Below are 26,503 nucleotides of genomic sequence, written 5' to 3'. Positions count from 1 at the left end.
AGATATCCGTCATCAAGACCTTGGAAGTGATGCTGCTGCATACCTTTCCCCATGTGCCGCCACGGCAGCTCCAAAGACTGGGTTAAATGAATGTCCAAGCGCATGCGTCCAGTCGGTCGGCCGCTGGTTCTAGGATGGGTCGACCTATCTAGGGAGGGCAGTGAAGATCTTTACACACCAAATGCCGTCTCAACTCCACCGGACAAGCCCGTTAGACCACAGTTGTCGACAAGGCCAAGTTATGAAGTTGTGAAGGGGTTGCGCTTGGTGGATGAAGAGGACGACATGGTCATGAGACACGCCGCAGATTGCTCTGAAAAACATCATGACCGCCAGGCTTGACCACGCAGCTACGGATACACGTTCCTGGAACGGGAGGCGGAAGGCCCGCACGCAGCATTTAATGGGGATCTTGTGTATCACGAAGCTCAACGCCCGCGACCCCATCCATCCCCCGACTTGGTCTGGTCTACCGCCCTGAAGAATCCTGCTGTAAGCCTGCATGGCACACGCAGACGGTGAAGCTGTGGGCGCGAGAAAGGAAAGAAAGGAAAGGAAGGACGAGGGAGACGGCAAGAGCGACATGCAAAGCCCGTGTGATGATAGCTCCTCGAACGAGTAAAACAAGAGCCAGCGACCGCCCACAGCTTTCGCAACCCAAGTCTCACCAGCGAAAACAGCAATTTCTTGTGTCTCGCGCCGCCTGGCGGACGCAGCTCAAGTGCAGCCCAGAACCCGGGAAAGCTGGCCGGCAGGCAGCAAGGCGTTGCCTAAGATGCCAACAAACCCACCGATACGAGGGGATGAAGGATGGGAAGAACAAGCAAGAATGGAGGAGGGTATATGGCAGCCCGGCTATACCACCCCCTCGTTTACGGCGGGCGTGAGCGTGGTTGCCTATGCCGCATTCTCTCTCTCAGGGGCGCCGTAGCCGGCCCGCACCGGCCACCTCGGGGGAGCACGCGTGGTGTTGCAGAACTCCTCCCGAACACCACGCCGAACCGTCCATGTCCCCGGCCAAAAAACATTTGCGACCCGTCAGCGGCCAGTATTCATCACGCAATGGTGAAGCCCAGGTCGACCCCGTTCCAGGGGGCGGCTTCAGGAACCTCGGCGGGAGGTACCTAGACAAGGTGCCAGCCAGCCCAACCAAAACTGTTGGTTGATGTGTTGACTCTCGCCCCCAATAAGGACCGGGAAGGGATGCAATAGGCGTGGCCTACATATAGGCAAAAGAGAAGGGTTATTGATGCTGGTATGACCGCCAGCTTGCTCGACGGTCACACACACCTCACACAGATGAACCCTGCCAAGCTCCGATGCATCCCAGCTCATGGTTGCCCCGGCTGAAAACAAGGGAAAGGGGGCACAACAGACAAACCCCCTCCCCCCAAATGTTGGGGATTCCTGGATGGACGTGGACAGGCAAGGGAAACACTGCACACCTGCAAGTATTTCTGCGAGGAGGCATAAGCCATCCGTTCTTCACTCCTGGTAAGCAGGCACGATACGAGGGACAGCGGCGTGGTAATGTTAGGGCGGTAGAGGTAACAATAGTAGTAATAATAGTCGTGGCGGGCGGACGACTGTTTCTCGATGAATCTCGCCCCTTGTGCCTGCGCCGTTCCCTATGCTTTTGTAAAACGCCGTAGCAAACAACACCAGTCCCAGCTCGATGGAATTACAGACATGCGCACAACTTTGCTTTGCTATGCTGGTTTGAGTGAGAAACGGGATAAGCAAAACCCCGGGGTGGGGGAAATATGAAGAAATGACCAGTCGACCGAAATCTCAGAACATAAGAGGAGAATATGCAACAACGCTGCGCCCGCTTGCTGTGCTTTTGCTTTTCTCGACATTTCCAACCCCCCCCCCCGTCGAGCACCAGGTGCCGTCGTGTTTCCCAAGGAGGTTCGTTTCGTCCCGTCATCCACCACGCACGCTCTACAGGCGTAAAGTAAAGATGTTACCCTTCCCTTCTCTTTGCTTTCCCGCCCTACCATCTTCCTGATTGAACACTGGTTGCTCAAGAGATGTGGTGTCTCAACGATATGAGCCTGGGTCGTAGGTTTGAAGATGCCATCCTTCAAGATCCATGGGCCCCAGCTGGCCATCCTGTTGCAATAGAACCCATGTTCTCAAGCCACTCATTGGATACAGCTTCATAGCCTTTGAGCCAACAGTCCCTACTGAGGCTGAATACCTTGCGATGTGTGTTGCGTAGAGGAACTGAACCCCTCCCAGTCGAAAACCCGATTGATTGGCAGGGGTGGCACGAGTGCCGACACCAGCCCACAGCAGCGTACTGTGCTAGCAAAGCGGGCTCGGGGACTACAGCGATTCTTGTAGACATCCGCTTGCCAGATCCGATACACGAATGAGTGAAGCGAGAGAAGCCCGTGAGGCTGTTTCGTCGAGCCGAGGTCGGTTAGCCACTGCAAAGGGGACAGTGTCCAGGAACAACGATGTATCGCTCATGAGGCCCATTGCAGCAAGCCCGACTCCTGTTGCCATCCATTGAGGTTCGGAAGAAGTGAGCACCGGGATCGATGCATGATGTGTATATGTAGTAATTTTTGGTGTACTCGCACATCTTGAACAGCAAGCTGTGAGAGTCCACAGAGCTATGAGTGAGCTGATACCTCGACCTAAGACTGTGGTGCTAAGGCCTTATACAGGTTGTCGAAGCAGCGTTGTGGGAGCCCAGAGGTTAGACAGGTAGGTACTAGTCGGGGAATATGTGTGCCAGGTGGGTGATGAGGCGACAGAATTGTCAGGTGCAGTAGTGCACTCTGGTTTTTCTTTTTTCCCCTTCTTCGAGTGTGGCGAGAGTTGTTGGGCTGGGCTTTGAGAGGGACTCGGTCTCGAAGGTCCGAAGTTGTACAGACGGAGGAAGAGAGAAGAAGAGATGACAGGCGTGGTAAGCGGCGGACAGTATATGGAGAAGCTGGAAATGGTATCCGAGGTCAGAGGACAGGACGCCTCTTTGTATTCAGGCACCGAGGACTTGTTGCAAAAAGCTGCGCATGGTCGGTCGAGGCCGGATGGGATATATATGAGTGAGACGAGAAGCAGGGCCAGGGCGTGCGGCGGTAGGGTATGTATGTACCTTGGGGGAAAGGAGAAGCAAGGCGCAAAAGCATTGGTTTGTGAGCAAACTGTGAACGGAGTAAAGCTACCCTGTCCATGTCTGAGCCATGACGGAAGCGCTTGCATCGAAGTAAAAGAAAACAAAAAAGAAAAAGAAAAAGAAAAAACGGTCGTAGGACGGACGGACGGACGGACGACGAGGTCCAGGGTTGCTCTCCGCCTCGCAAGGTCCAGGTCTGTGACAGTGGGTACGAGTGGGAAATTCCCCCATCAGGCGATGGAGGGCTTTGACAGTGGACGGGGGCATGGGGACGAAAAGAGATACATGGGAGAGAGGTAACTGGACCCCTGGTCATAACTGCACACCTCGTGGCATCTGCAAGGTTGATCTACTATTGCCACGCCCTATGCCGAGAGTGGGGAGTGAGTGCTGGGTCAAGGGGGAAGCACAGAGGGGGAAAGTATTTACTTGAGCAGACGATGCTCGACACATCTCTGAGCAATATGGCCTCTCTAGCCTGAGAGGGTCTTGGAGAGGGGGCATAATGTAACTGTAATGGTGGCCGTTGCCGGGCGTTTCCTGCGGTATTGTTTAGGCTTTGCGAGTTACGAGAACAGACGTTGGGCGTTGGTGCTGCGATGCTTCTTCTTGTGTGGCGCATAGGATGGAATACTCGGAGCACCTGGAAACTTGCAATGTGGAACAGCACTGGGCTCTCCTCTGTCTCTCTTGGACGTAGGAGCCCTCGCCCAAATCCCCAGGTAGCACCCCCCTTGGCAGGGGATCCCTGCCAGCGCACCGACCTGACCAAGCCGGTCTCTCTTCCCGGGAGTGTCAGGGCGGGATGTCTTTGGTTCGAGCGCATCGAGACAGAAAGGCGCCGCCGAGGCTTGCTGGCTCGGTGAGAACACGTAGATGCGGTACCCATCCTCCCCTCCATCCGCGAACATCTTGAAGCTGCTTGCTGCTCACCACGTTGCAGTTACTTTTTCTTCTTATCTGGAGGGCGACGGTGACGAACTTGGCCAACACAGACGAACGCGTCATCCTTGAGAGAACGGTGTTGTGTACTGGCTCAGTGTCGTACGGTGAATGGTGTTAGAGCAACAATATCGTAGTGGGCGACCTGCAAAGAAGTAAGTATCGGTCATCGGAAGTTGTTAAAAGGATGAGCTGGTGATTGGTGATGGATATCGGGCTGCTTGGGTTTTGTGGGTGTGCTTTGGTGTCGCAAAAGGAGTGATGGCAAGCATGGTTGGGGACGCGTTATTAGCGTGGAGTTGGCCGAATAGGCGCCCAGGCGGTGATGGTGGCTGCCGTGGGGAACGGAAGGTTGGTGGAAGAGAAAACTGAAGGGAGGGAGAGAGCGAGAGAGAGAGAGGCTGGACTCTCTCGAAACACGTCGAGGATGAATACCACGTCAGATTACGGCGGTGGGTGGTACGGCCGTGTGTAATGGCAAAAGCCCAACATCCGAGACGATGTTGGCAAGGCCGACAACATGCGCAGTGTGCCGGGAGAGGCAATACACCGACCAGAAGCCTTGTGCAAACCTAGACGACGTGATAGAGGCCGCTATTGGCACTCGCAATTGGCGGCGCCGCTCGGCGCCGGCGGCAGTGGCGGTGGGTGGGAGTGTAGCACTGTAGGGTATCAACCGGCTTGCCGTATCTATAACTGAAATCGAGACGCAGAGTACCTATTTATCCATCTGTACGTACCTGCTTTACCAACCGAATGTGACAGGAGAAGTTATGTAGTTCGACTACGTCTGTCTCGGAACGAAACGCCTTAGCGCTGATCAACATGTAGCGTTGTTGGGGGACAGACAGGCCGGATGAAGACGGGCGAGGACGAAACGAGGGTCGAGAAGTCGAGATGGGAAAAGCGAGGTTGGACGACGACGGTGTCATAAGCGGAATGATGCGATGGAGGGATGGAGGGATGGGATACTTGCTTGGCTTGACTTGAAGGTTGGTTTGGTTTGGTATGCGGGCGGGCAGATGTGATGCAGAAGATCCAAGACCCGACCGACATGGGCGGACGTAGGCATGGGCATGAGCATGGGCGTGGTTGGAGGATGGAGGATGCGGAATCTTCAAAAAGGACAGAAGCGTGCCAGTGGCAAGGGTGTGCTCTGCAGCAGTAGCGTCGAAATGGCTGAGGAGCGAGGAGGCATCGGCGGTGTGTTTCCCTCACTCTGCCTCGCTTTTTTCTTTCTTCTTGTTTCCCCTTCTCTTCCCTTCACTTCCCTTCCCTTCATCTTACGGAGAGCATGAGGGGGGCGTAGGGGGTGGATGGGAGGAAGCAGGTGCGTAAAGAGTGCAGGTGTAGGTCATCGAAGGCGGGCTTGGGATCGCAAGCAAGCGCCAGCCAGGCTTGCCGGAAGGGAAAGAACAGGCCTCTCTAGTTGTTGGCACCTACCTACCCCCTACCCTTTCTTTCCTTTTCTGTCACAGGGACTATGCAGCAACTGTTGCTCTTAGTCTTAGCTACGCTACTCGCCTTGGATCTTCTTCTTCATCCTCATTCAGCTTTCTTTTCGACCCCATGCTCACTTCGGCCCATGTCCGTACGTACACCTTCTTTGCTCGGGACCCGACTACCCATCTTGAGATGCAAGAGGTTGAGACGGTGATGAGTGCCTGCTGGCGCGACATTTTACCCTCGTGCAACACACCAAACACAGATTTGCGCTCCGGGTTGCACGCGAGCCGCAGAAGGATCAATGAGGACAAAACTCGAGGTAGAAAAGAAAGAAACGCCCCGCCCCGCCCCACCTGTGTCTCTTCATTTCTTGTCGCCAACGCGTCGCTGGCCTCGCTTGTTTCGGTTGTTCGATCGCATGAATCGATGTCGATGCAGATGCTGAGCACTCGTTGAGCAGCGGCAGGAGAGCGAGCGCATGCCGTTCTTGAGCCTCCCATTCCTCATCAGCATCGCACACACAGATGGGACACGGATGAGGTAAGACAGCTCCCAGTCCAAGACCACAACACCGACCATACAGTAGTCATTGGGAAGCCGGAGAAGAAAGGAGCAGGCACACAGCGCAGCCCAAACGCCTTCTTTTCCTAGGTAAGTAGGTAGGTAGATAGGTATCTTTTTGGCAGGTAAAATACCTAGGCAAGGTACCTACTGTGTCCGCGTGGTGCATGTCTTGCTCCCCTTCTCCTGCCTTTCGTCACACCCTTGTCCCCAACCTAGCTCAGGTCGACTTCCCAACAATACATTTACCGACATGGCCGACATGACATGCCGCCCTGATTTGACCTCACTTCAAGCCTTCACGGCAAATGCAAGAAACGGGATCAATTCTGATGCGCATGAACAAGCGTTGCCCGCCCGCTTTGAGCAGGTCATGTCGTAACTACCAACTTTGCCAGGCATTAGCAAACCACGCACGTCGTCAGTTCGCCAGGGATGCGGATATCTCAGACCGACAGGCCCGGGCCGTCGCCTTCGCCTTCGCCTTCGCCGTCGCCGTCGCCGTTGCCGGCCTCCTTCTTGCAAATCGGTCTTCTCCTTGCGGGGCCGCTTCTCTCCTTTTGCTCACGTGTACCTACCTATCTAGTTATCTTCCCGACTTATCCAACCTCCGATTCTGGTCCAAGCTAGAACCGCCTCACAATTCGCCTGTTTTCTGTCGTTTCGGGGCCTAAGCACAAGCACTCCACCCGCCCACCCACCCGTTCTCGCTCAGGTCGCGTCCGTTACGGTCATCCATCATCGCATCACCCACAATACGCTGATATATACTCTCTGCGGATGACCGCCTTTTGAACCACCAATAGCATGCACCTCATTGTTGCTGTTGTGGTTGTACATTTGGACTTAGTTGTCTTCGTGATGGGAACACCTACCTACCCTCCTTACTCTCTTTGCGGATGGCCCAGCCAGAACCTGCTCAGGCCGTCGGCTTCGCCAGGAACGTCATCTTTGCTGACAACTGCCAGTATATGCATGGTCGGCGGGGTAGAGTTCGTCTGTCTCTTCCCCTTGCAAGTGGTTTCGTACGAAATCTTTTCTCAAATCGGCCTGACAATAACAAAATATTATTCGGTAACCTACGTCTCTACCCTGCTACAGCCACGGCGTCGGTAGCTTCTTTTCACGTCGTCTCGATTCTCCGTGTCATATCATGGATGCAAAGACTTCTCATGGAGAGAGTAACAAAAAGAGTGTGAGCCCGCTCTCAACTAACACCGTGGCTCCACTGGCACCACTGCTCGCATTAATATATCCTACCAATAGACTTTCCTGTGAACAACCAGACCGGAGCCAGGTCCGGGTTTCAGTGATTGTGATGCCTCCCTCGGCTTCATATGCCGGATCAGTAGTCAACGCAAAGCTTCGGAACATCACCGTACGGGACGAAAGTCAGGCGCCGACCGAAAACAGCATCATGACACTGGGAAAGGATCATTGGAACAACCCGAACGGGTATCTCGTGCTGACAAACGGAGCAACAATGTCTTGATTTGGCAATCATTGTTGCCTGCCTCGCGGCTACTACTACCGCAAGACGTCCCGCAGGGACCGTCCTTCTGCGACCGATATGCTCGAAAGCTCGCTGCACTGGCTGTTCCTCGGCTCCAGCTCAAGCACAATATCATGCCTTTGTCGTGAGTCCGGTTAACTAAAACCGACCCGTGTGTCAATGTTGGGGGTTTTGGTATTCTCTACGCTTCATTGACCCACCATCGATCGACTCATTTAACTCTCTTGCCTACAATACATCAACACAACTCTGCTAAAAGTACCGTACAACTACTGTCTTGACTTTCGCTTGTTTAATGTCTATTTTCAGCAAAAGGTGTACATGTTGTCACGGTGCTCGGAAGCGCACCCCGGTTTGTCTTGCGAGGGCCGCCGGTTCCTCGGGACACGATGACATGGGCATTGAATGTCGACAAACAAGTTGGCAGGTCAGCCAACGTCTGTCTCAGAGTTAGATCATGGACGTAGATGCAGATGCAGATGACTGAAGGCCTTACGGAGAGTGCTAGTCATATCGCTTGAGGCGAAGTTGAGTGCCAACACTAGCCGTGTCGAGGGAAGCGCCGCAAACGTCGAGTCGCCTGAGCCGACCTCACTTGGTAACCGCTCAGATCGAGGCGCATATCAAATTCAATTGTCTTGGACAGACACCAGGCCTGTGCTCACGGATGATCGGGTCAGTGGCTTGCGAGTTGCGACCCTCCCCACCCCACGAAAGCCTGCCGCTTGGGGCTTAGAAACGTCACATGGGTCGATTCAGAGGATGGCGTGTAGATGAGCCAAACCTATCCTCGCACAGCTTTCGACGACAAAGATATGACAGTTTCCGATTCGCTTGTTAACGAAACAGTAAGCAAGGGAGGACGGCTCTGAATGTCAGAAAACGTCAATTGAGAGATGTGTGATGTTAGCCTTCGTGTCGGCCTGCTATTCGCCAGGCGTGAGGCAAATTGCCGGTAACCATGTGGTGTCGAGGCTATCCTGTGGTTCCGAACAATTTGGTACACCACCAAATGGTTGGCCGGCCAGGGTACTGTTTCGCATACAAGCCGATCTCATCATGGCCAGATCGGAGATGACCACCAGAAGAAACCCACAACCCAACAGAGGGGCACAAGCGGCAGGACGCGCCATCATCTCAGCACGTCGCCCAGGGCCTTGCTTGCTGTTGTGGCATCCTCATAAATGCAAGACCATTATCCGCTGACCTAGTGCGTGTCTGACCGCACACAGACGACACTAACTTGATGGGACGGACGGTCTCTCTCTGGGTGGGGACAGTTACAACAGCATGTCGTACTGATGAGAGATGGACTTCGACTGTGCCAGAAGTGCCGAGCTTTTGGCTGGTCGACCAGAATCTTAATAAAAAAAAAAGTCTTTCTCTCCAGATCCAAGTGTGCAGAAATCATCGCCCAATCCAATGGTGGGGGGGGGCGTGTGCCATTTTGACAGTTCTGACGACCCTGCAGCTTGTCATCCCCCCCATTGTGGTAGGAAGCAACACTTTGCAACTAACCTCCCGAGACAGGAGCAACGCAAGCTTACATGTATCGTACACTCGACAGCCAGGCCATCAGCCGCCTAGGCCCACACAGGGGGCTGCACCGTAGGAATACACAAGGTCTATAAGACGCCACCCATTGTCTCTGTTGGACAATGAACCATTTCCTACCAGCTCTTGGTTGGCCATAGTTCCCAAGGCAACAATTTCAGGCCTCCCGGCAGCTGGCGGACGGACCCCTTCGCAACAAGATGCTGTCAGTTATCCGATTTGAGGTCCAAAAGCGGCCACCTTGCGAGATGAAGGGGATTCGACCAGGGCACCGCCGGGCTGTTCAACACCGATTGCAAGGCCTTTGCGAAACAAAAAAGAAGGAGAGGGCAAACACGAACAATGACCCTGGCCCTAGCTAGCTATGGACCGCCGCGGAAGCACAAAACCTCCGATCTACCGTCTGGCATGCCTCAGAAACATTGAACGCCCGCCTTTCTTTCCACCGAACGCAACAGCCGATCAGCACCATGCGTGACGGTGTCGTACACACGGCGTCTTTTGCCAACTACGGTGTACTGTAGATGGGAGTGCTATCAGGGTCCCCTCTCAACAAGATTTGTGACTATTGTCGCATGTTGTTACCTTTTCATTGAGCAGGGTAGCCTCGCCTGCTAGGACCTTGTAACTACCCTAGCAAGGAGGTGTAGCCGAGACCATGATTTCTCTCAACTAACCAAGCCTCTTTCATACAGGTAGACTACCACCAACACTTCAAGTTTTGATCGAAACTGTACCTGTTCACGAGGGCAAACCGGCCGAGAAGCCGTGGGGATGCGCTCCCTCAAGCCAAATTTGGTCGGACCCTGCTCGATCCACCGGCAACGCCGTGCATACACAGGTGTTCTCACACCTATTTCTACTTATACCGCCAATTGTTTTCTCCAGCGAGGACAAATTGAACTCTAGCCTTGCCGGGTTGTCGCAACAGGACGAATCGGCGAGAGGCTTCGGGCTCAACTACGTCGTGCTGGTCGGGTCGCCCTGGCCTTTCACCACTCTTGGTAGACAACGCATCACACAAGAAGCGAGTTTGTATCGACAATTGCTTGGGTTGGAAAAGTCTCACCACTCCATCTTCGAGCACCTCCCCCCCTCTCCCTCCAAGCTGTGTGTGCGCTCTCTCTCACCTTTTTCTCGCAGAGCCAGATACCCAGGAAGTGCAGTGTCAAAGCGTTCGCGGGCAAACCCACCACCAGGTTTCACACCAGACTTCAAATGATCAAAGCGCCATCCGGCTTCCTCCCCACGCCCCCCCCCCCCCCCCCAATAACCCCAAATTCCTCATCTGATCTCCATGCTCACCTATCCCTGCCTGCTCCCTGCAACGGCGGCTGACAGAGCTGGATGATGGCATCAATCGCATCCTGGGCGAATCATGTTAGTTTTACGTCCATCCTGACAGGGTACCAGGCGGACGGGGCCTCTGCGCCCCCTGGCTCGCAACCATGGACTGGAAGGGATTTTGTCAGGCACGCCCGCGCCAGGACAGTCTTGTACGAGTCTGACAGCAAGTGGAGAGCCCTTTCATGTACACTAGCGCTCGACGCCGAGGCCTTGTTCGCCTTGTGGAGACACAGGCAGGAGAGAAGGGGAGATGTCTCCATGCCGCTCGACCCTCCGAGAACGTCCTGGATATCCGGAATACGAAAAGCCATGGTTCTAGATGGATGAAGGTAGGCTGTTGACGCACAGTTGCGAAGATGTCATGCCACGGCAGAACATCGGGTAGGGTACGTGGGCTCCCTTCAACTTTAAACTCGGATATGCCTGCTACCTTGGACTCGGCCTGCATATACTTCTACCTGTACTGGCCAACTCCCACACCCACCCAACCCTTTGCGGCATCCCGCCATACCCAGTCGGGAGCGCTAACGATGTGTCGGCTTTACGCGCATTTGGTCTTGCCCCAACCCAACTGTACAAGTTGAACGGACCTGCGGAGAGCAGACGGCAGGCGGCAGACGGCAGACGGCAGACGACAGACGGCAGAGACGGGGGGGGCAGCTCCGTGAGACGGACTGAATCAGTCTCAGCGGGTTGCTATACCGGTGCCAGTTGATGACTATTCGGTCCACGACAGACAAGCCGGTTCTGCCTAGAACGGTAACATAAGTTGGACCTCCCGAAATCCCATAGTCGCAAGAGCGCCGACGTCAAGTAGTACTGGGCTGGGGCACAGCAACATTCTCGTCGGGCGGCGGCGGCGTGACCGCTAGGCGGCCTCCACCGCGGGCGGCTTCGAGAGACGGAAACCCCACTGTCGAGTTTTTCTCGCCTTCTGGCGACATGTTGCTTGGCTCACTGACTCACTGGCTCAATGACTGACCCCTCCCTCTCCTAAGATGCTGATGCAATTGTGTCGTGGAAGCTCGTGGTGGTCTTTGGGATTCCCTTCAACACTACTACCATAATCACTACGGCACTACTACTTCTGCTGGGGGGTGGTGGTAGTCTCCGTGTACGCGGCGTGCAATGGTGCGCCGGTCAAGAGTTCGCCATATCATGTACACGCCGAGCTACCGTCTTTGCCGTCGTTTTGAGGGCTCGGGCTCGACAGAACCATAATTTCCCCCCTTCATCTTCAAACTGCAGCGATTGGCCTGCAGCGAATGGGTTGCTACCGTTGCATTTCACAGCATGTCGTCTCCATGAACGACGGGGACGAGGAACATGGCCCCAACCCTCTCTTTTTTTCTTCTTTCCCTTTCGGCGAACGGGGTTTCCCGGCCCAGCCAGAGCCTTGGAAGTTGTGGTGAACGATGCGGCTATCCACCCCCGCGATGTCGCGCGTTGCCGCGCTTCTGGTTGTGATCTCAAGTTCTCAACACGCGGCGACAACTTCAAAACGGGCCATACCCGCTCATCTGCGACAAGTTGGCAAAGCTTACCACGGGCCAGGGCTCGAAGCACCGCCACCGGTCACTCTACACAGTATCCATCGGCCATTACGGTGGTCGAGGTATGGGGATTTCGCCCAGCGACTACAAGACGTGCAGGTTGGGGCTGTCTGGTGCGGTCGCAAGCAGAACGGCGTGCGGCCAAACTTCTGATCTTGCCCTTTTTCTTCTTGTTTTTTTCTTTTTGGACGGCAGGAGTCCCGCGATGTCCAGTGGTTATCCGGTCATACTTACGGTCGACTGACAAGACTTCATCAGATCCCGCGCTCACTCGGCGCTTCCAGCACCAAACCCCCCTCACCCCTCTCCCCCATCCTCTCTCAGATTCGGAAGAAGAGGCCCGAGGGTGTTTGGGAAAGGCCCAGGTTCCCTTCCCGCTGGAGTGACAGAGAAGGTTTGTCAAAAACCCAAATTAGCCTCACGGCAATATACTGTAATCGTACATGGCCATTTTCGGACACATACGAGGTAACCGACGTCGAGCTCCAATGGGCTAGCGCGGCCTGAGACTCACAGACGCATCATGTTTGCAGTGAGTGAGCTTTTCCGGCAGATGAATGATGTAAGGCAGGGGTCCAAGGGTCCCGACGATGCTTTGACCTAGCTGTTTGCTTGTCCCGTAGTTCTGCCGGGCCGGCCAACCCCGTCTCTTCCAAAATGTACTTGACGGTCCACCGTCAACGTTTTTCGTCGGTCGCACGGGATCGGAGCAGCAGACCGATGGCGAGGGCATCTGATGTTGCCGAACGGAAGCAGTCCCGTGTCGAAGCGTCGTGGCGGCTAGCCTTGCTCACAGCTACGGCGGTGCGGAATGACACTTCTTACCATCTCGTTGTTATCGGGGACGCTCGACGACTGATACCTTTCGAAACGTTGATTTTTCTACACCCAAAGTACACACAATGAGTACGATTCGTCATGCTATCCCCTTCCCCAACACACACAAAAAAGCCGACGACGGCGGCAGTTGACAGAGACAGATATGTCTTGTCTCAACTGCGTTGCTCAGGACCATCATATACAATAGGACATTTTCCCATCCGCGAATCGTGAAACGCCAACCGTCGTTTTCCCCTTGGAACTCTACAAGACAACCAAAGCAGCAACAAGACCTCCCAACAGAGCGACTGGACCCATTGTGGCAGCGGCGTTCGGTGTGTTCGTGGCGGACGCGGGCGTCCCGGTCTGGGCGGCACCGGTCTGGGTAGCAGTGGCCGGCGAACCGGAAGACGAGGCGTTTCCGCTCTTGCAGACGACCTGATCAGGGACAGTGACGCCGGCACCGGTGCAGATATTCTTGGCGAACTTGACGGCGTTCTCCTGTTCGGCGGCAGGGCAGGCACTGGCGAGACAGCAGGCGATGCCGTCAAGGAAGCCGGCGTTGGAGCAGATGCACTTGATGTCGAGATTGCTGCAGCCGGCGATGGCATTGCCTGTGGTGTATTGGTTGACGCAGCCTTGCTATTCACGGCGCAATCGGGTCAGCACGAACACGCACGTACACAACAACAAACGTAAACATGGCGACCTGTGGCGTCGATTGCCGGGGAAGGGGGATGAAGGGGGGGAGGGGGAGTATGGTCCGAAGGAGATGTTGAGACGAGTGAGGGGACGACGTACGGCGCACGTGGGGAGGTCGGTCTGCGCAACGGCAAAGCCGGCGAGAGCGATGATTACGGCGAACTTCATCATGGACGGAGGTTCCGTGGACGTAGCGTGAGCGTGTTTCTGCGATCTGTATTGGGCGACGCTCGGTGGGCTTCGGTTCGGTCAGGGTCGAGTGAACGTGTCGTGTCGCGGACGTGTTGTGGACGAGGGGTGTTTGAGCGTCAAAGTATGATGCGATGCGATTTTTCGACGAGACGAGGACAGAGAGCTGGTTTTACTGCCGTGGTGGGAGAGAGAAATAGGGGAGCAGGCAAAAAAGCATGAGACCAAACAGGTGAGCACGAGAACCTGGAGAGGGGAAGAGGCTGAAGCTTGTTACTGCTACGCAGCACAAGACGGGTGGAAGGTGGTATGCTTTAGCCCCAATGCGAACCATGCTTCCCTACCGCCGTCGTGGTTTCCCCCCCATTCCCCTCTCCCCTTTGATGGAAGAACCCGTTCTCCTAGCCTCTAGGGAATCACTATTGTGTGTTGAACCGCCGGGCACCTTTGGCGTGTCTCATTGGCTGCGCGCCTGTCATGCCATCCCCGTTTTGAGTTTAATAGAGTTTAAACTTTTGGGCTCTGGGGCCCGTTGGAGAACTCATTTGCCCAAAGCAATTTAAATGTTGGAAGATTAGCATACATGGTAATAAAGAGCCAGAGCCGCCCCAGTCTAATTCGAGCCAAGGAGAGGGAGGGAGGGAGGGAGGGGAGACAGTCTACGTTGCTGGTACGAAGAGAAGAGAGATACAGAAAGGGACAGTATGAGACACGGAAAGACAGAGAGACGGGTAGGAAGACCCGGAGCGCGCTTGTTCCCCTTCCCGCCCCACTCGCCCTGTGGGTTGGACGGTCCGGGAGGGGCTTACATGGCCGTTCCGGGGCCCCGGAGCTGCCGGAGGCTCCGTCCATGGTTGCACTTTCCTCTCTCGTCCGCCTGGCCATCCGTTGTTTGGGTTACCGCCGTCCCTAATGCGAGGGAGGAAGGAAGGAAGGAAAGAAGGGAGGGAGAGAGGGAGCGAGGGAGCGAGGGAGGGAGTGAGGGTGGAACTGAAACATCATCCAAACTCTCTCGAGGTTGTCGACGCGTGGCGCGCTCGCTCGCTCGCTTGCTTGGATCGTTGGTGCGGACGGAAGCTCCGTTGATCGACTCCTGTCTCGGCAGGCCATCTTCTTCCGCCATCGCTCTCGCATACACAAATCCAGACGAAAAGACAAAAAGCGAAAGAAGAACGAAAAAGAAAAGAAGAAAAAAAACCCTACCTTACCCTACGATGTACCCCAGAGGACCATCTCCTTCGCAAGATGAGGCGGGAGAGAAGGAACAAACTCCCCGCCCACCGGGACCCCAGAGGCCGCTCGGTCGCCCGGCAGCCATCCTCACCCTGGTCCACATTCCGGACATCGTCTCCCACGTCTTTCCACATCTCCCCTGCATGCAACTCACCTCCAGACTCCAGGTCCCCCATGCCCAGGGACTCGGGATCGCGCGGGCATCACACGTATCGCCTGTATCACGGCCAGATACACAAAGTACGGGGACTTGTATTCCATCCCCCCAAAGTGCAACCGACAAGGGGCTTGGGCTGGCACTGATGGGCACTCATACCCTCTTTACATCATGCAAACGACCGCTTCCTGTGTCTTGTTTCTCCGATCCGCGCCGTTCTGACGACAACAAAAGGCGTGAGGCTAGTGGGGGTTTTCCTTTTTCATCCTTTGTCTTCACTACTTTCTGGAGACAACCAACCCTGCACAGGATACGGGGCGCCCGTCTGATGTCAGCGCTGCGTCCAGTCCGTGCCATCAGCCGGTCGACATACTTCTCGATCGACTGCGGCCATGTGTCGCTCGGACTCGGTTTCTTTCTCGGCCATTTTCCTCCGTCGAGGGAGAGTCAAACAACCTGCCAAGTTACCCACCCTGTCCAACGCCACCGCGATCCTTTAGGCTCCCACAAACCTTACTACAAACAGGGCGGACCAAACGGCCGTACCACGCCACGCAATTCTGAGTCCATCCCGACCCCCGGTCCCCGCCCCGGCCCCGTGCTCCCTAGTCGCCTTCTCCGGCACCTTGCGGAAACGGAAACGGAAACGGGAACGACCGTGGTGCGATACAGCACGCGAGCTGCGTCGCCCAGCCGGGTCAAGAAGCGGCCGAGAAAGCTTGACGGACGGCTGTGCATGCATGCGTGAGGAACACGGCAGTGAAAGAACCTGCGAGAGACCAGTGTGCATAGAGCCTTGATACGTCGCGCGTTCCTCCCGAGAACTGCTACCCATGGACGGCACCCGTCTCGTCGTGGAGGGCCGACCTCTCGTTGAGAGGGATCCACGTCATCTCACATCTTTCCCGGACCTGTTGTGCCATGTCACGCCAGACGCTTCGGGACCGCGCCAAACACCAACGCCCAGTGCATTGCAAAAAAAATAAAAATAAAAATAAGACCGGTCTGCTTCCGGCCACGTGGCGAGACGATTATCCACGTCCTGTTGACAACGATGCCGCAACAACTGCCGGAACCTGAACAGGCGGCTGCGGGACGGGACTATGACCGTTCCACACGCATATACGAGCCGCGGGTCGGTGTCACTGGCTGAGAGCTGGACGTCGCCCTCATTTCCCCTCCCTCCCCTCTCCGACGTACACCCTGAGAAACGGGGTCTTCCTTCTCTGTTTGACTGGAACAAGTCACCGCGGGAATTGTCAAAGGGTAGGCATAAACACGTATACGCCGAGCTGACTACTGGAGCGCAACAGCAAGCGCCGGACGGCACCGGTCCCCTGCCACGCCCGCGCCGTCGCTTTCCTCCTCGATAGCCAGCGCCGTACCGAGCCATGTCTTTCTCAAAAGTGGCGCCCCCCGGGCCGCGGCTCGCGTCACCGACGAACCCAGCGCAAGATTTGCGTCTTGTAGCTCCTTTCGCGGGAGGTTTGGGCGTGCGTGCGCGTGCGCATATGTTTGTGTGTGTGTGTGTGTGTGTGTGTGTGTGTGTGTGGCCGAAGGGCTGGTAAGCTAGTCATGGGACTAATTGGCTAGCTCGTCCATCGATATACCCCCGTCTTGGGGCGGCAAGTTAGCCAGAGTCTCGTCGATATGACCGAAATGTCGGGTTCCCGTCCATCGCCTGGTGCCCAGGGCACCTCATTGAACACATCACGACGAGCAAATATTCTACCCCTCCGGTACAGATGGAGTAGAGAGAGAGCCAGCCGAGGGGGGCGGCCCGGCGGCACGGGGGTAATGGGGGTGCGCGAGAAAGCGCGCCGCCCCCTTCCTCTCGCGTGCGGCGCCTGGATGTCGAGCGTGTCATTGACGAACCCAGACGCCACGCCGTGCACGAGTCCGGTTCGTTTTGACGTCTCTTTCCCCACCTCCTGCCCTTCAAGCCGCCAGGAAGGGGGCCCGAAGAGACGGAGAACATGAAGAAGAAGAGAGCTTGTGCTCGGACTTGAGGCACGAGATTAGTTGCGGCTTCCCTCTCTGCTTTATGTGTGACGTAGGATGTGATTTCCTTGTCGCGTCGTGCTCAAGATAATAACCCCCTTACCGTGCCGTGGCCAGTCGAGACCGCGAATAGCGTCAGCCTCTCCCAGAGCGTGACTTTTCTCCCACGAATGGGCAAGGGCACGGAGGCTAGGCACTCCTGAGAATGCAATGTGGGCTTTTCGTATCCCGGGGGTTTTTCGTCTGCCCGCCCCAGTCAACACAATCAAACGTGTATCATTGCTGAATAACTTCAATACAAGAATCGCTAGCCAGAGCCAAGCCTGTCACCCAGAACTTTTCCACCAACTTCTGGCAGATCAAAGTCAACGCTCCAAAAACAACAATGCACAAACACATAGCCCTGTTGGTCCCATCGGCCTTGCTCACATGACCGAACATAGCACGCCATTCCGTTCGTCCCCAGAACCTCTGTTTGGCATATCAGCCGTCCTGCCCATATCTTCCCAATAGGCAAAGTCGTTCAACGAAGCCCTGGAGTCTTTTATCATGCTGGCCATGATCCGAAGACATTGCTCGTCTCGGACATTCATGGTTCTCATTATGAGATGTGCTGTTTCTCCCCACTGGTCAGTTCCGACCAAACCCGTATACAGCGGGTTTTTTACGTCGCGTAGCTGCTTCTTGATTTCCGCCCAGAGATGCAGCATCTTGGCGGTGACCGAAAGCTAGTCGATGCCCGATAAGGGTGAGTCTCCGCACACGTCGTTGTATATGTCCCTTTTCACAAGCCTCAATCGTTGTTCCCCCGTTAGCTGGGAGTCAGACTGACTGTCCGGTCCGCCCATCACATGCGCATTCGCTATGGCGAAGAGCTCGTCATCGTCTACCTTTAATTCCCCTCTGGCGCGGCGGATCAGGTCCGTGTCATCAAAGGTTTTCTTGCCTGTCTGGGGGTCGACGACTCGCTTGGTCTGGGAGATGCGTAGCATCGCCAGTGATGATTGCGGTTCAATAAGGTCGTCCGGAATCCTTTCGATATCCCATCCCACTTCTCCGTAAACCAGCAGGTTCGCCCTTTTTCTGAACGCTAACAGCAGATTGAGATGCAGAGCGTTATGAGACCCACCCACTTTGTAAGCATCATCACATTGAGACTGTTTCAGCGCCTGCAATCTTGGGTCCCATCTATCATGGAGCCGCTTTGACAAGACTGGGGCAAAGTCGTACGTTGGCACTTCGCCGTTAAGGAAGAAGCTGTCTCGAAACGTGCTCCGTAGGCTTTGGTGAAGCTGATTTGGCATGGTCATGTATCCTTTTTCCACAAGCATGTTGTAAAGATGGACCATGGATGTGATGCTGGCCAGAGCGTCCCACAAGGCCATGGAGTAGCGATATGCTAGTTCGACATTGTCCTTCAGACTTACGGCACATAGAAGAGGAGAAAGTTTCCACAAGCCGTTGACATGGGTCGCAGAGAAGTTCGAACTCGGAAACGAGTGGCATGTACGCACTCGGTTTGAGTCGCCGAGCAACAATAAACTGTTATAGAACACTCTGATGGCGCGAAGCCAACCTTGACGGTGTTCGGGTTCTTTGGGGAATTCTTCGCTGGCTTCGAATATACCCACCAGCCTATCAAGAGAATTTAAACAGCCGGAGTCGCCTCTCTCGTTTTTGCCGCGCAAGAACATCTTGATTTCTCTTGTTGGGTCAAAACTCTGCGGCGGGGCAACAATCACATGCCCTTTCAACGTGTCAACAGACCAGCCACGAGAGACGGTGAAAGCGTCGACGACGCATTGTAGGACGAAGACGTCGAAAGGCGAGATGCGGTCCGCAACTTGTGTTCCAGGCTTTTGCATTGCAAGCGAGGTAATGACTGCTCCGAAGTCCTGTAAACCAGAAATCGCTTTTGGGGCAAGACACTCATTTCTGGTGGACCAGTCAATGTCCTCGAGGTTTTGTCCGCCGGGAGGCTGCTCGAGGATCGGGCTTGAGTAGTGGTTTACCAGGTCAAAGAGCCAATTGATCGTGTACACTCGACGCCACTCCAGCCTCTCTTCTTTGGTCGCTTGCTGCAAGTCAAAGCCGGGTTCCCATGGCGTGGTATGCATGAGCATTTTCATGGTTGGGAATCCGTTCCGGTTCTTCTGGTAATCGACTATGAAATCGACAAGGTTCCGGTAGGCATCGGAAAGCATGTACTCCTTTAGGTCGACAAAGGCCTCGGCACTCCCTTGGCTCTGATCGTCCGGTACCAGGGCGTGCCTGGCCGCGCTGAACTCCTTCTCGGCCTTCTGGGCGTTACCCCGTGTGATGATTCTCTCGAGAGCTTCGTAAGAAACCTGGCCTGGGAAGTCAGCGAAGACATCTGACTCGGTTTGTTTTACGACCCCAAAGGCCAGTTGAACCAAAGCGCCGGCGACAACGCTGTTGAGGCCGTCATATGCGACCTCATGCCATATGCCCTGGAGGTAGTCACGCAGGCTGGCACAATCCAGGAAGTACGAGCGGACCGCCATGGTATACTCCGTTGTCAGTTCTTCGTCGGTTCTGAGAAATCGATACTCCTTCAAGGGCACTTTTCCCAGAGCCGCGGCCCCTTGCTCCGCAATCTCCGCCTTCTTTTTCCTCTTGTTTTTGTTTCTTATGCTGCGTCCTTTTTGACCGCGCTTTCGGAATTCAGAGATAACGTTGCTGGAGTCGTAGTCAGACCCCTCATGGTCTAGCTTTCGAATGTCCCGAATCGAAAAGTCGTTGGCGAAGACAATTTCCTCAAGGGCGTCGCATGTTTGGGCCCCACATGGCCACTCCTGGTTCGCATTCTGAACATCTTCTACGCAGAGGGCTTCGAAAGCCTCAAAGGCTTTGTATAGGGCAATCGTGAACGTTCTGTCAACCTTGTGGGAGTTTAGGACTTCGGCACTGCCCTCGGTGTATTGTTGGAATCCATCCCAATGAGCAATCCTCGCTAGGATCACTGAACGGAGTATCTCAATGACGACAGAGGGGATGGATCGCATCTCCTGCCCAATGAGTCGAGTCATTGCCGAAAATTCATCAACCGTGACCGTCCCGGATGTGTTGAACCTGACGGGCGACATCTAGCAGCAGTCGGTCTCTCTGTGGGTCTTGACGATGAAGTTGGAGGCGTGAACCACCCAGTAGAGTAGATATTTCGTGTCTCGTTTGTAGGAAAGATACGCATTGTGAACGGCCATTGTAGCGGCCCTTGTAAAGGGTGCATGAGGCGGTGCGGTAGTAAATATGCCTGTGCCGGTCGGCAAGCAAATCTGGGCGCGACTGGTTCCTTGCGGGACCCACGACTCGCTGAGTTGGACGTTAAGACTGTTGGTTTAAGATCCTCTGGTGACGCAGAGATGGCTTGTAGACTGGGAAAAAGCACACAGCGTGGCGGAGGAAGTGGTGGAACTCCGTCGTCCGGACTGGCCTGCCACCGCATGGATGTTGCCTTCCCTCAAACAGGAGCTTCCAGTAGGTTTCCCCGGTAGATGGGAAACTGCCAACGGAACGACCCCGAAAGCGGGAGGAGACACAAGCGTAGTGCGGTCAGAGGCAAAGTCGCCTGGCCCCGAAGGAGAATCCCAGTTCAGCTTGGAGTAAGACGTAGACGTGGGGTCTGTCCCAAGTCGGGTTCTGACAGACCCGACATAATGGTTGACCCGTCGCTTACTGTCTCTTTCGCAATGAACGAGTCAAGTAGACGATCAAAACTGCAACATACGCCGCTACCCTACGACGGCGGTCAATCACAGAAAACCCTTGTTCACATCCCAAGAAGTTGCAGGAGCTGATCGTTGTCGGAGGGTTAGCCCTGGATCTAGCCAATCTCCCTAGATTAGACCGTACGTGAATGTCGGAGCTCAACATCCAACGGCTGTCAACTCCAGTATCATAGCTTTCTCATCTTCATTGACTCTTGTGAATAGCATTGCATTCCGTCTCAGTGCTTCATCCAGATGTGACACGAGAAATGTGAGGCTGCTCAGATGATCGACACTGCTGCCGCCGTCTCGTTCTTCCACCTCTATCCCTACCCTGCGCGCAACTGGTCTTTCTTTGTTCTGAGAACAAAGACAACGGCCAAGACTTCGCATGGTGGACTGTTCCAAGGGATTTGCCTGTCGGCCACTGAGCCCGCTCGCCACTGACAACGGTGGATCCATGGAGACGGTTTCTTATCCAAAGACATCTGACGGGTTGTGCCCCCGGTGCAGGTCACCACTCATTCAGTCGAGTCGATACAGGCTTTTGAGAATTGTCCAACACCATTGCGCAGCTCTATCAGCGTCTTTAAGATCCCGTATCCACGCAATACCCCACTCTATAGTCAGCTCGGCTTCTTGCTCGTACCCTTGGCGGCAATGGCCATGTCGGATGTTGGATAATATAGGGTTTATTACGGACAGGTGCAAAGCGACGAGCACGTCCAAGATATTCTGCAGCCAAAAGTAGAGACACGGGATCATACGTTTGTGTTGAGAGACCGGCGGAACCATGATTGGCCAGAGAACGCAGGCGTGGAGAAACCTCGTGGTTCCCGACACGTCTGCTTCGGTCAAGGTGTCTGGGTTTTCGTGTAGAACCTTATAGATGAAAGGTCGATAGAGCAGAGTTTCGAGGTGGTAATAACGCGAGCGCATGACGGCGAGCACCACAATGTCCGAATTGGGATAGCCAGTATTGGCATGGGGGTTCCCGATGTCGGACGCGATGAAGTCGGTGATGGGAGCTGACTGCAACCCTTCCATTGACCCGGCAGCATACATGCTCTGACCATAAAACGACTGGCCGGGGTGTTGGATTTCGTGGCTTGGAAAGACAGTGGGGGCAAGGTTACGGTCCCAGCTCAAGTAACTTGGTAGAGAACTATGCCACTGTTCCAGCTGCCTAGCTAGCTCATCAATGCCGGTTCTTAGAGAGTCGACCGAACCAGAAAACGACTGATTCGAGATAGAGGCGGACCCTTCAACAACTGGGCGAGGTACGAGTTGTCAGCGGGTAGGCGTAGAAAGTAACGGAGCCACTGCGTAGCAAGCGGAAGTGTTGAGCGAGCGCTGGCCCCGAGACTCGCGTGGTGTATGCTGGTGGCAAGCTTGGGCTAGATAACGGGGTGTCTGGGGTGGGAAAACTCACCTCGATTTAGCCCGTCGTGTACTTTGATGGCGAGGTTTCGGAGAGAAATCTGGTAACTAAATATCTCGCCGTAATGAGACATTCTGTCATTGTACATCTGCGCACGAAGTAGTTGATCGGTCGTGGTGACATATTCGGGAAACTGAGGCAGTTGGATGCTCGGTTCCAGCTTGTCAAGACCGGTCAAGGGCAACTGGAGCTCTAGCTGGAGACTCCTATATCAACGAAGCGGTTGTTAGATGGTGAGATATTCCAGAGCCAGTGACAAGAGGGCATGGTCGGAGCGGTTGAGTGTGTGCCACATGTGCACATTATTCCCACCAACACATAAGTCGACTAGGGATTGGGACGGGATGAAGGAGGGCCATCGTTGGGGCACGAAGGTGGCCGTTTGGGTCGCGCAAACGAAACTGCGATGCACGTACGTTTCGGCGATGGAGCAATACCAGAACACCCGGCAGATCTGATCGTCATGGGCGGCATCAAGTTCGGCAGGGTTACTGCAAGTTCACGTTAGCTGGCCAGTTCATCAGGCAGCTGGCTGAACAAGTCGACCCTGGCCGTCAAGGAATCTCGCTGGTTCATACTTGGCAATCAGTGCGTGGCAAGCCAAGGACGCGGATATGGTCATTTTCCAGGATTCCTGTTCAGCGTTGTTTAGCTGAGTTAAACGAAGAACCACCCCTTTCTCTTCACACTCACCGTGTGTTGAGAACAAGATTCGTAATACAAGCTGTTACCGGGAGGACATGCTCAGATCAGCATCATTCCTATACCTCAAACACTACACACTGGGGCAAACAAGCGCCGGCTTCGAGCCTAGCCCTACGTAATTCAGTCTTCAACGAGGGCCACTCACCCTGTCAGGATGTACATTTGTATGTTTTCCAAGCTGTAATCGCTCATAGAAAAGCCTAAGCGCCGCCTTGCTTCGTTGAAGAACTCAATTCCCGGTGGCCGATATTCGATCTTCTCTGTAGTGTCGTCTGGTTTGCGAGGTTGGTCCTGGAACGACAGGAGCCCTTTACCTGACACGTCTGCCATGGCTACTTCGGCGAGCGCCAACACTAGACACAACAGAGTAGATGACGCATCCTCGTCGAAATTGTTCATGAGAACTCTAGGAAACACCACACCCATGAAATACTGGCGGTCTAGAACAGGGTGAATCCGGTTGAAGGTGTTGAAGTATATTCTAGCATGGTCCTCGAGGACATGAGGGCTTATAGTCGTCATTTGAACTGGAATCGGGTCGTCGGGAGCGATTCCCAGTGCGATGCGATCTTGCGAGGCCATGGATTCTACACCCCCTCGAGGCAGACGCCGGGCGTCTCCTCGCTGCTCCAGCAAAACCGATGAGAGACCGGGTCTCTGAAAGATGGCCTGGAGGCCGGATATCTTGGGCCGGACATTCTCAAGCGTTTGTCGTACTGCAGGCCATATCATTATCTTGTTCACGGAGGAAGCATAACGGCGTGCTGCCTGGTGTTGAGAAGTTGGACCGAGCCGACGTGAGGGCAGCAATATGGCCGTTGACGACGCTCTGTCACTGCTGCTACTGCTGCCGCCGCTGTGATCGATAGGAAGAGAGGCTGGTATGATGTCTCGCAAGGTCAGTAGCTGGGCGTATAATTCTGGAATATGACTGGTATGCTGGTTGATGTTGGTTACAAGGTCGAGTAACTCGACCAATGTCTTGTCTTTCCTGCACCAAGTTAGCAACTATATGAGGCACTAATGAAAGCCTGGTGGCTCGATTCTGCACCGTTCCGATTCAAGATGTGCAAGAAGAAGGGATGCAGACGGGGCCAGTTAAGTCGCATGCGCGAGGACAAGAAAAATCTAGCGAGCTTACTTGGTTGGTTTGGGGCTTCCGTAATCACACTCCAGCTGGGCCTTGAAGCAATAGCCGCACGTTGGCTTCTCTTCGTCACATTTCTGCTTCCTGCGGCGGCAGACCTCGCAAGCCTGTCAAGACATCATGTTAGATTTGAACCCAAGGCTAGCCAGACGCCCTTTGATAAGCGCGTTGCGAGCTATGTCAGGGAATGGGACAGGCAATCAACCTGTCATCGTGCTCGCCCTTTTTGCTTGGCTTCGGACCCGATACAGCAATCGAAAGTAGACTTTTCGCGCAAGAACAACGACGGTCGATGTGAAACGAAACACGAGAGCAGACTTACCCGTTGCGCGATATGACCACGCTCTTTTCGATTGGCCGAATTGCCAGCAGCCGAACCCGCCCAGCTTGAAGCCACCGACGAAGGTTCGGCGTCCATGATTCACCTTGAAGCGAAGGAAGCGAAATATTGGTCGGTTCGGGGGGGAGTGTTCAGATCGTTCAGCAGGACTTTGTAGTTGATATTGCGACGGAATGATTGCCTGCTAGGCTAGGCGGGGTGGCAAGGTGGATGTTTGTGGTCCACATTGGGACAGCAGACCAGCTCGGAGAACCAGTACAGGGTCGCTGCGACGGAGAAACCCTGGTCGCGACAAGAGCCAGTACAGCGGCTGCGAGTGACAGAGACGGCATTGAGCGGGGGGGGGGAGCGTTCGGATTCCGTTAAGAGAAGGCGGTCCCGATGGTGAACGTTGGAGTCCCGGGGTCGTCGAAGAGGATGTGCGCGTGTGTGTGCGTCCCCGGCGCTGGGTCCGTCCTATCCGGAACACATGCCATGTCGTGCGGTATGCCGTGTTTATGTCAAGAAGCGGTCGGGCGGGCGTAGAAAGCCTACCAGAAGGCGCGGCCAACGGTTGTTGTTCACTGCCTTTTCAGGCATCACCGGCCAAGGGGGGGGGGGAGGGGGGGTGAAAACACGAGAGCGGAGTGCGCGGTCTAGTTTTGTTTACCCTTGGACTGCAATGGGAATCAGGAAAGGTACCCGAAGCTGTGGAGGATTGGTTGAGAGGAGGGGCCGGAGTTGAAGCCCGACTCCCCGGCAGCTCTAATTGCAGCGGGAGGATGACAGGAGCTGCAACACAACGAAACAGCAATGGCGACAAGGAAGGTGACCGCCACGCGCAGGCAACGGCAATCTGGGCCTTGATAACCCACCTAGAAAAGCCAGGAATGAGCCATGAAATCGTCCGAACAGGACGTGCGTGACAGGGCAGTACGTGCAAATGTAACGAACGCACAGCTTGCCAGGGTAAGTGACTTGTTTGTCGGTCCAAGACTGACTTTTGAGGATAAGGAGAAGAGCCTAAAGTGCGTAGAAATGATATTTGCTAGGTTTGAGACTAGAACCAGTAGAAAGACTCTGTGCCGCCAGTTCTTTGCTGACAGGCAGCGTCTGCCGGACTTGGTCATTGTCATTTCGCATGCGATATGAATGACTAGTCAACCCCTGATGAGATCTCGCTCAACTCAGCCGTGATCAAGAATGACATGAGCTACTTGGCTGGATACACATAAGTAGTTACGCTTCGTTGTGAGGGATGGAGGTTTAGGTTGAGAACATCCCGCCGACGGCCTCGTCACGCTCGTTGCCGTGATGGTAGTTCGACAGTCTCGTTCAATATGCGGTGCAGCGCGATGAGCAGCGATGCGACGCGATGCGTTGCGTCGGGCCTTGGTATTTGTGGGACAGTCCACACCACCTTCCCTTACCTCTCATCTTAGCGTCCCAACCAACTCCCTAATACCTTGTCCCTTGCCTCCCGCTGTCCGTCATCCTCCACCTCTGCCCTCCACCTCTGCCCTCCACCTCTGCCCTCCACACTGTCCATTTTGTGATACCAGATCAGACATATATGTGACTCTTTGTACAAGCGTTGGCTAGCCTATTGGCCAAGCGAGGCAATGTGGAATGTGGCAATGGAGTGCGGCAGTACTAAAATGATGGGAAGGCTGAAGTGAGGTGTGAGGTCAGGACATGCACAAACGAATGTGTTACTTGTTCACATTCCACGCCTTCCACATTACCTACCCGACCATTCCCCCACTACATTCACCGCAAGCCAAATCACTGGAAGAAATTTGTCAAACTCTAGCTTTGATGCTTGTTTTGATCAGACTGACTCGGCGGTCTGATGAGGTATCCATGCGGCGAAGTCTTGCTTTATGGTGAGTGTCTCATCAGTCTAATGGGTCGCGGGCGATGAGGGAGATGGTTGTCATCTGTCAGTCTTTCAATACCACGGTACAGGGTACCTACTCTGTACATGTCCCGCTTTAATTTGATGTCCAGCAACAT

The 26,503-nt window shown here is 54.7% G+C and overlaps 5 protein-coding genes across 5 annotated transcripts; all 5 read right to left on the bottom strand.

Annotated features, from left to right (window-relative positions):
* Positions 1-2,263: 2,263 nt before the first annotated feature.
* Positions 2,264-3,190, bottom strand: CDEST_10033 (uncharacterized protein). The gene has a single exon (XM_062926191.1). It carries the CDS (start codon positions 2,591-2,593, stop codon positions 2,429-2,431), a length of 165 nt encoding a protein of 54 aa, XP_062782242.1. The 5' UTR covers positions 2,594-3,190; the 3' UTR covers positions 2,264-2,428.
* An 8,442-nt stretch (positions 3,191-11,632) lies between these two features.
* On the bottom strand, positions 11,633-14,297 carry CDEST_10032 (Putative extracellular membrane protein, CFEM). The gene is made up of 2 exons (XM_062926190.1): positions 13,667-14,297; positions 11,633-13,507 (listed from the first exon to the last, which is right to left on the bottom strand). The coding sequence occupies exons 1-2, from the start codon at positions 13,736-13,738 to the stop codon at positions 13,130-13,132; spliced, it is 450 nt and encodes a 149-aa protein (XP_062782241.1). The 5' UTR covers positions 13,739-14,297; the 3' UTR covers positions 11,633-13,129.
* A 3,275-nt stretch (positions 14,298-17,572) lies between these two features.
* On the bottom strand, positions 17,573-17,857 carry CDEST_10031 (uncharacterized protein; the record flags this gene model as incomplete). The annotated part of the gene is made up of 1 exon (XM_062926189.1): positions 17,573-17,857. One exon carries the CDS (start codon positions 17,855-17,857, stop codon positions 17,573-17,575), a length of 285 nt encoding a protein of 94 aa, XP_062782240.1.
* An 18-nt stretch (positions 17,858-17,875) lies between these two features.
* CDEST_10030 (uncharacterized protein) lies at positions 17,876-20,254 on the bottom strand (the record flags this gene model as incomplete). Its single annotated transcript, XM_062926188.1, has 1 exon — positions 17,876-20,254. One exon carries the CDS (start codon positions 20,252-20,254, stop codon positions 17,876-17,878), a length of 2,379 nt encoding a protein of 792 aa, XP_062782239.1.
* An 857-nt stretch (positions 20,255-21,111) lies between these two features.
* CDEST_10029 (Putative zn(2)Cys(6) fungal-type DNA-binding domain-containing protein) lies at positions 21,112-25,282 on the bottom strand. The gene is made up of 8 exons (XM_062926187.1): positions 24,491-25,282; positions 24,163-24,275; positions 23,167-24,012; positions 23,010-23,040; positions 22,895-22,950; positions 22,733-22,807; positions 22,308-22,522; positions 21,112-22,146 (listed from the first exon to the last, which is right to left on the bottom strand). The coding sequence occupies exons 1-8, from the start codon at positions 24,584-24,586 to the stop codon at positions 21,401-21,403; spliced, it is 2,178 nt and encodes a 725-aa protein (XP_062782238.1). The 5' UTR covers positions 24,587-25,282; the 3' UTR covers positions 21,112-21,400.
* Between the last annotated feature and the right edge of the window lie 1,221 nt (positions 25,283-26,503).

Source organism: Colletotrichum destructivum, chromosome 6 (assembly GCF_034447905.1).
Source record: "Colletotrichum destructivum chromosome 6, complete sequence".
NCBI classification, from domain to species: Eukaryota; Fungi; Ascomycota; class Sordariomycetes; order Glomerellales; family Glomerellaceae; genus Colletotrichum; species Colletotrichum destructivum.
The sequence above is the reverse complement of the archived record's forward strand: the minus strand, read 5'-3'. Positions and strand labels throughout refer to the sequence as shown.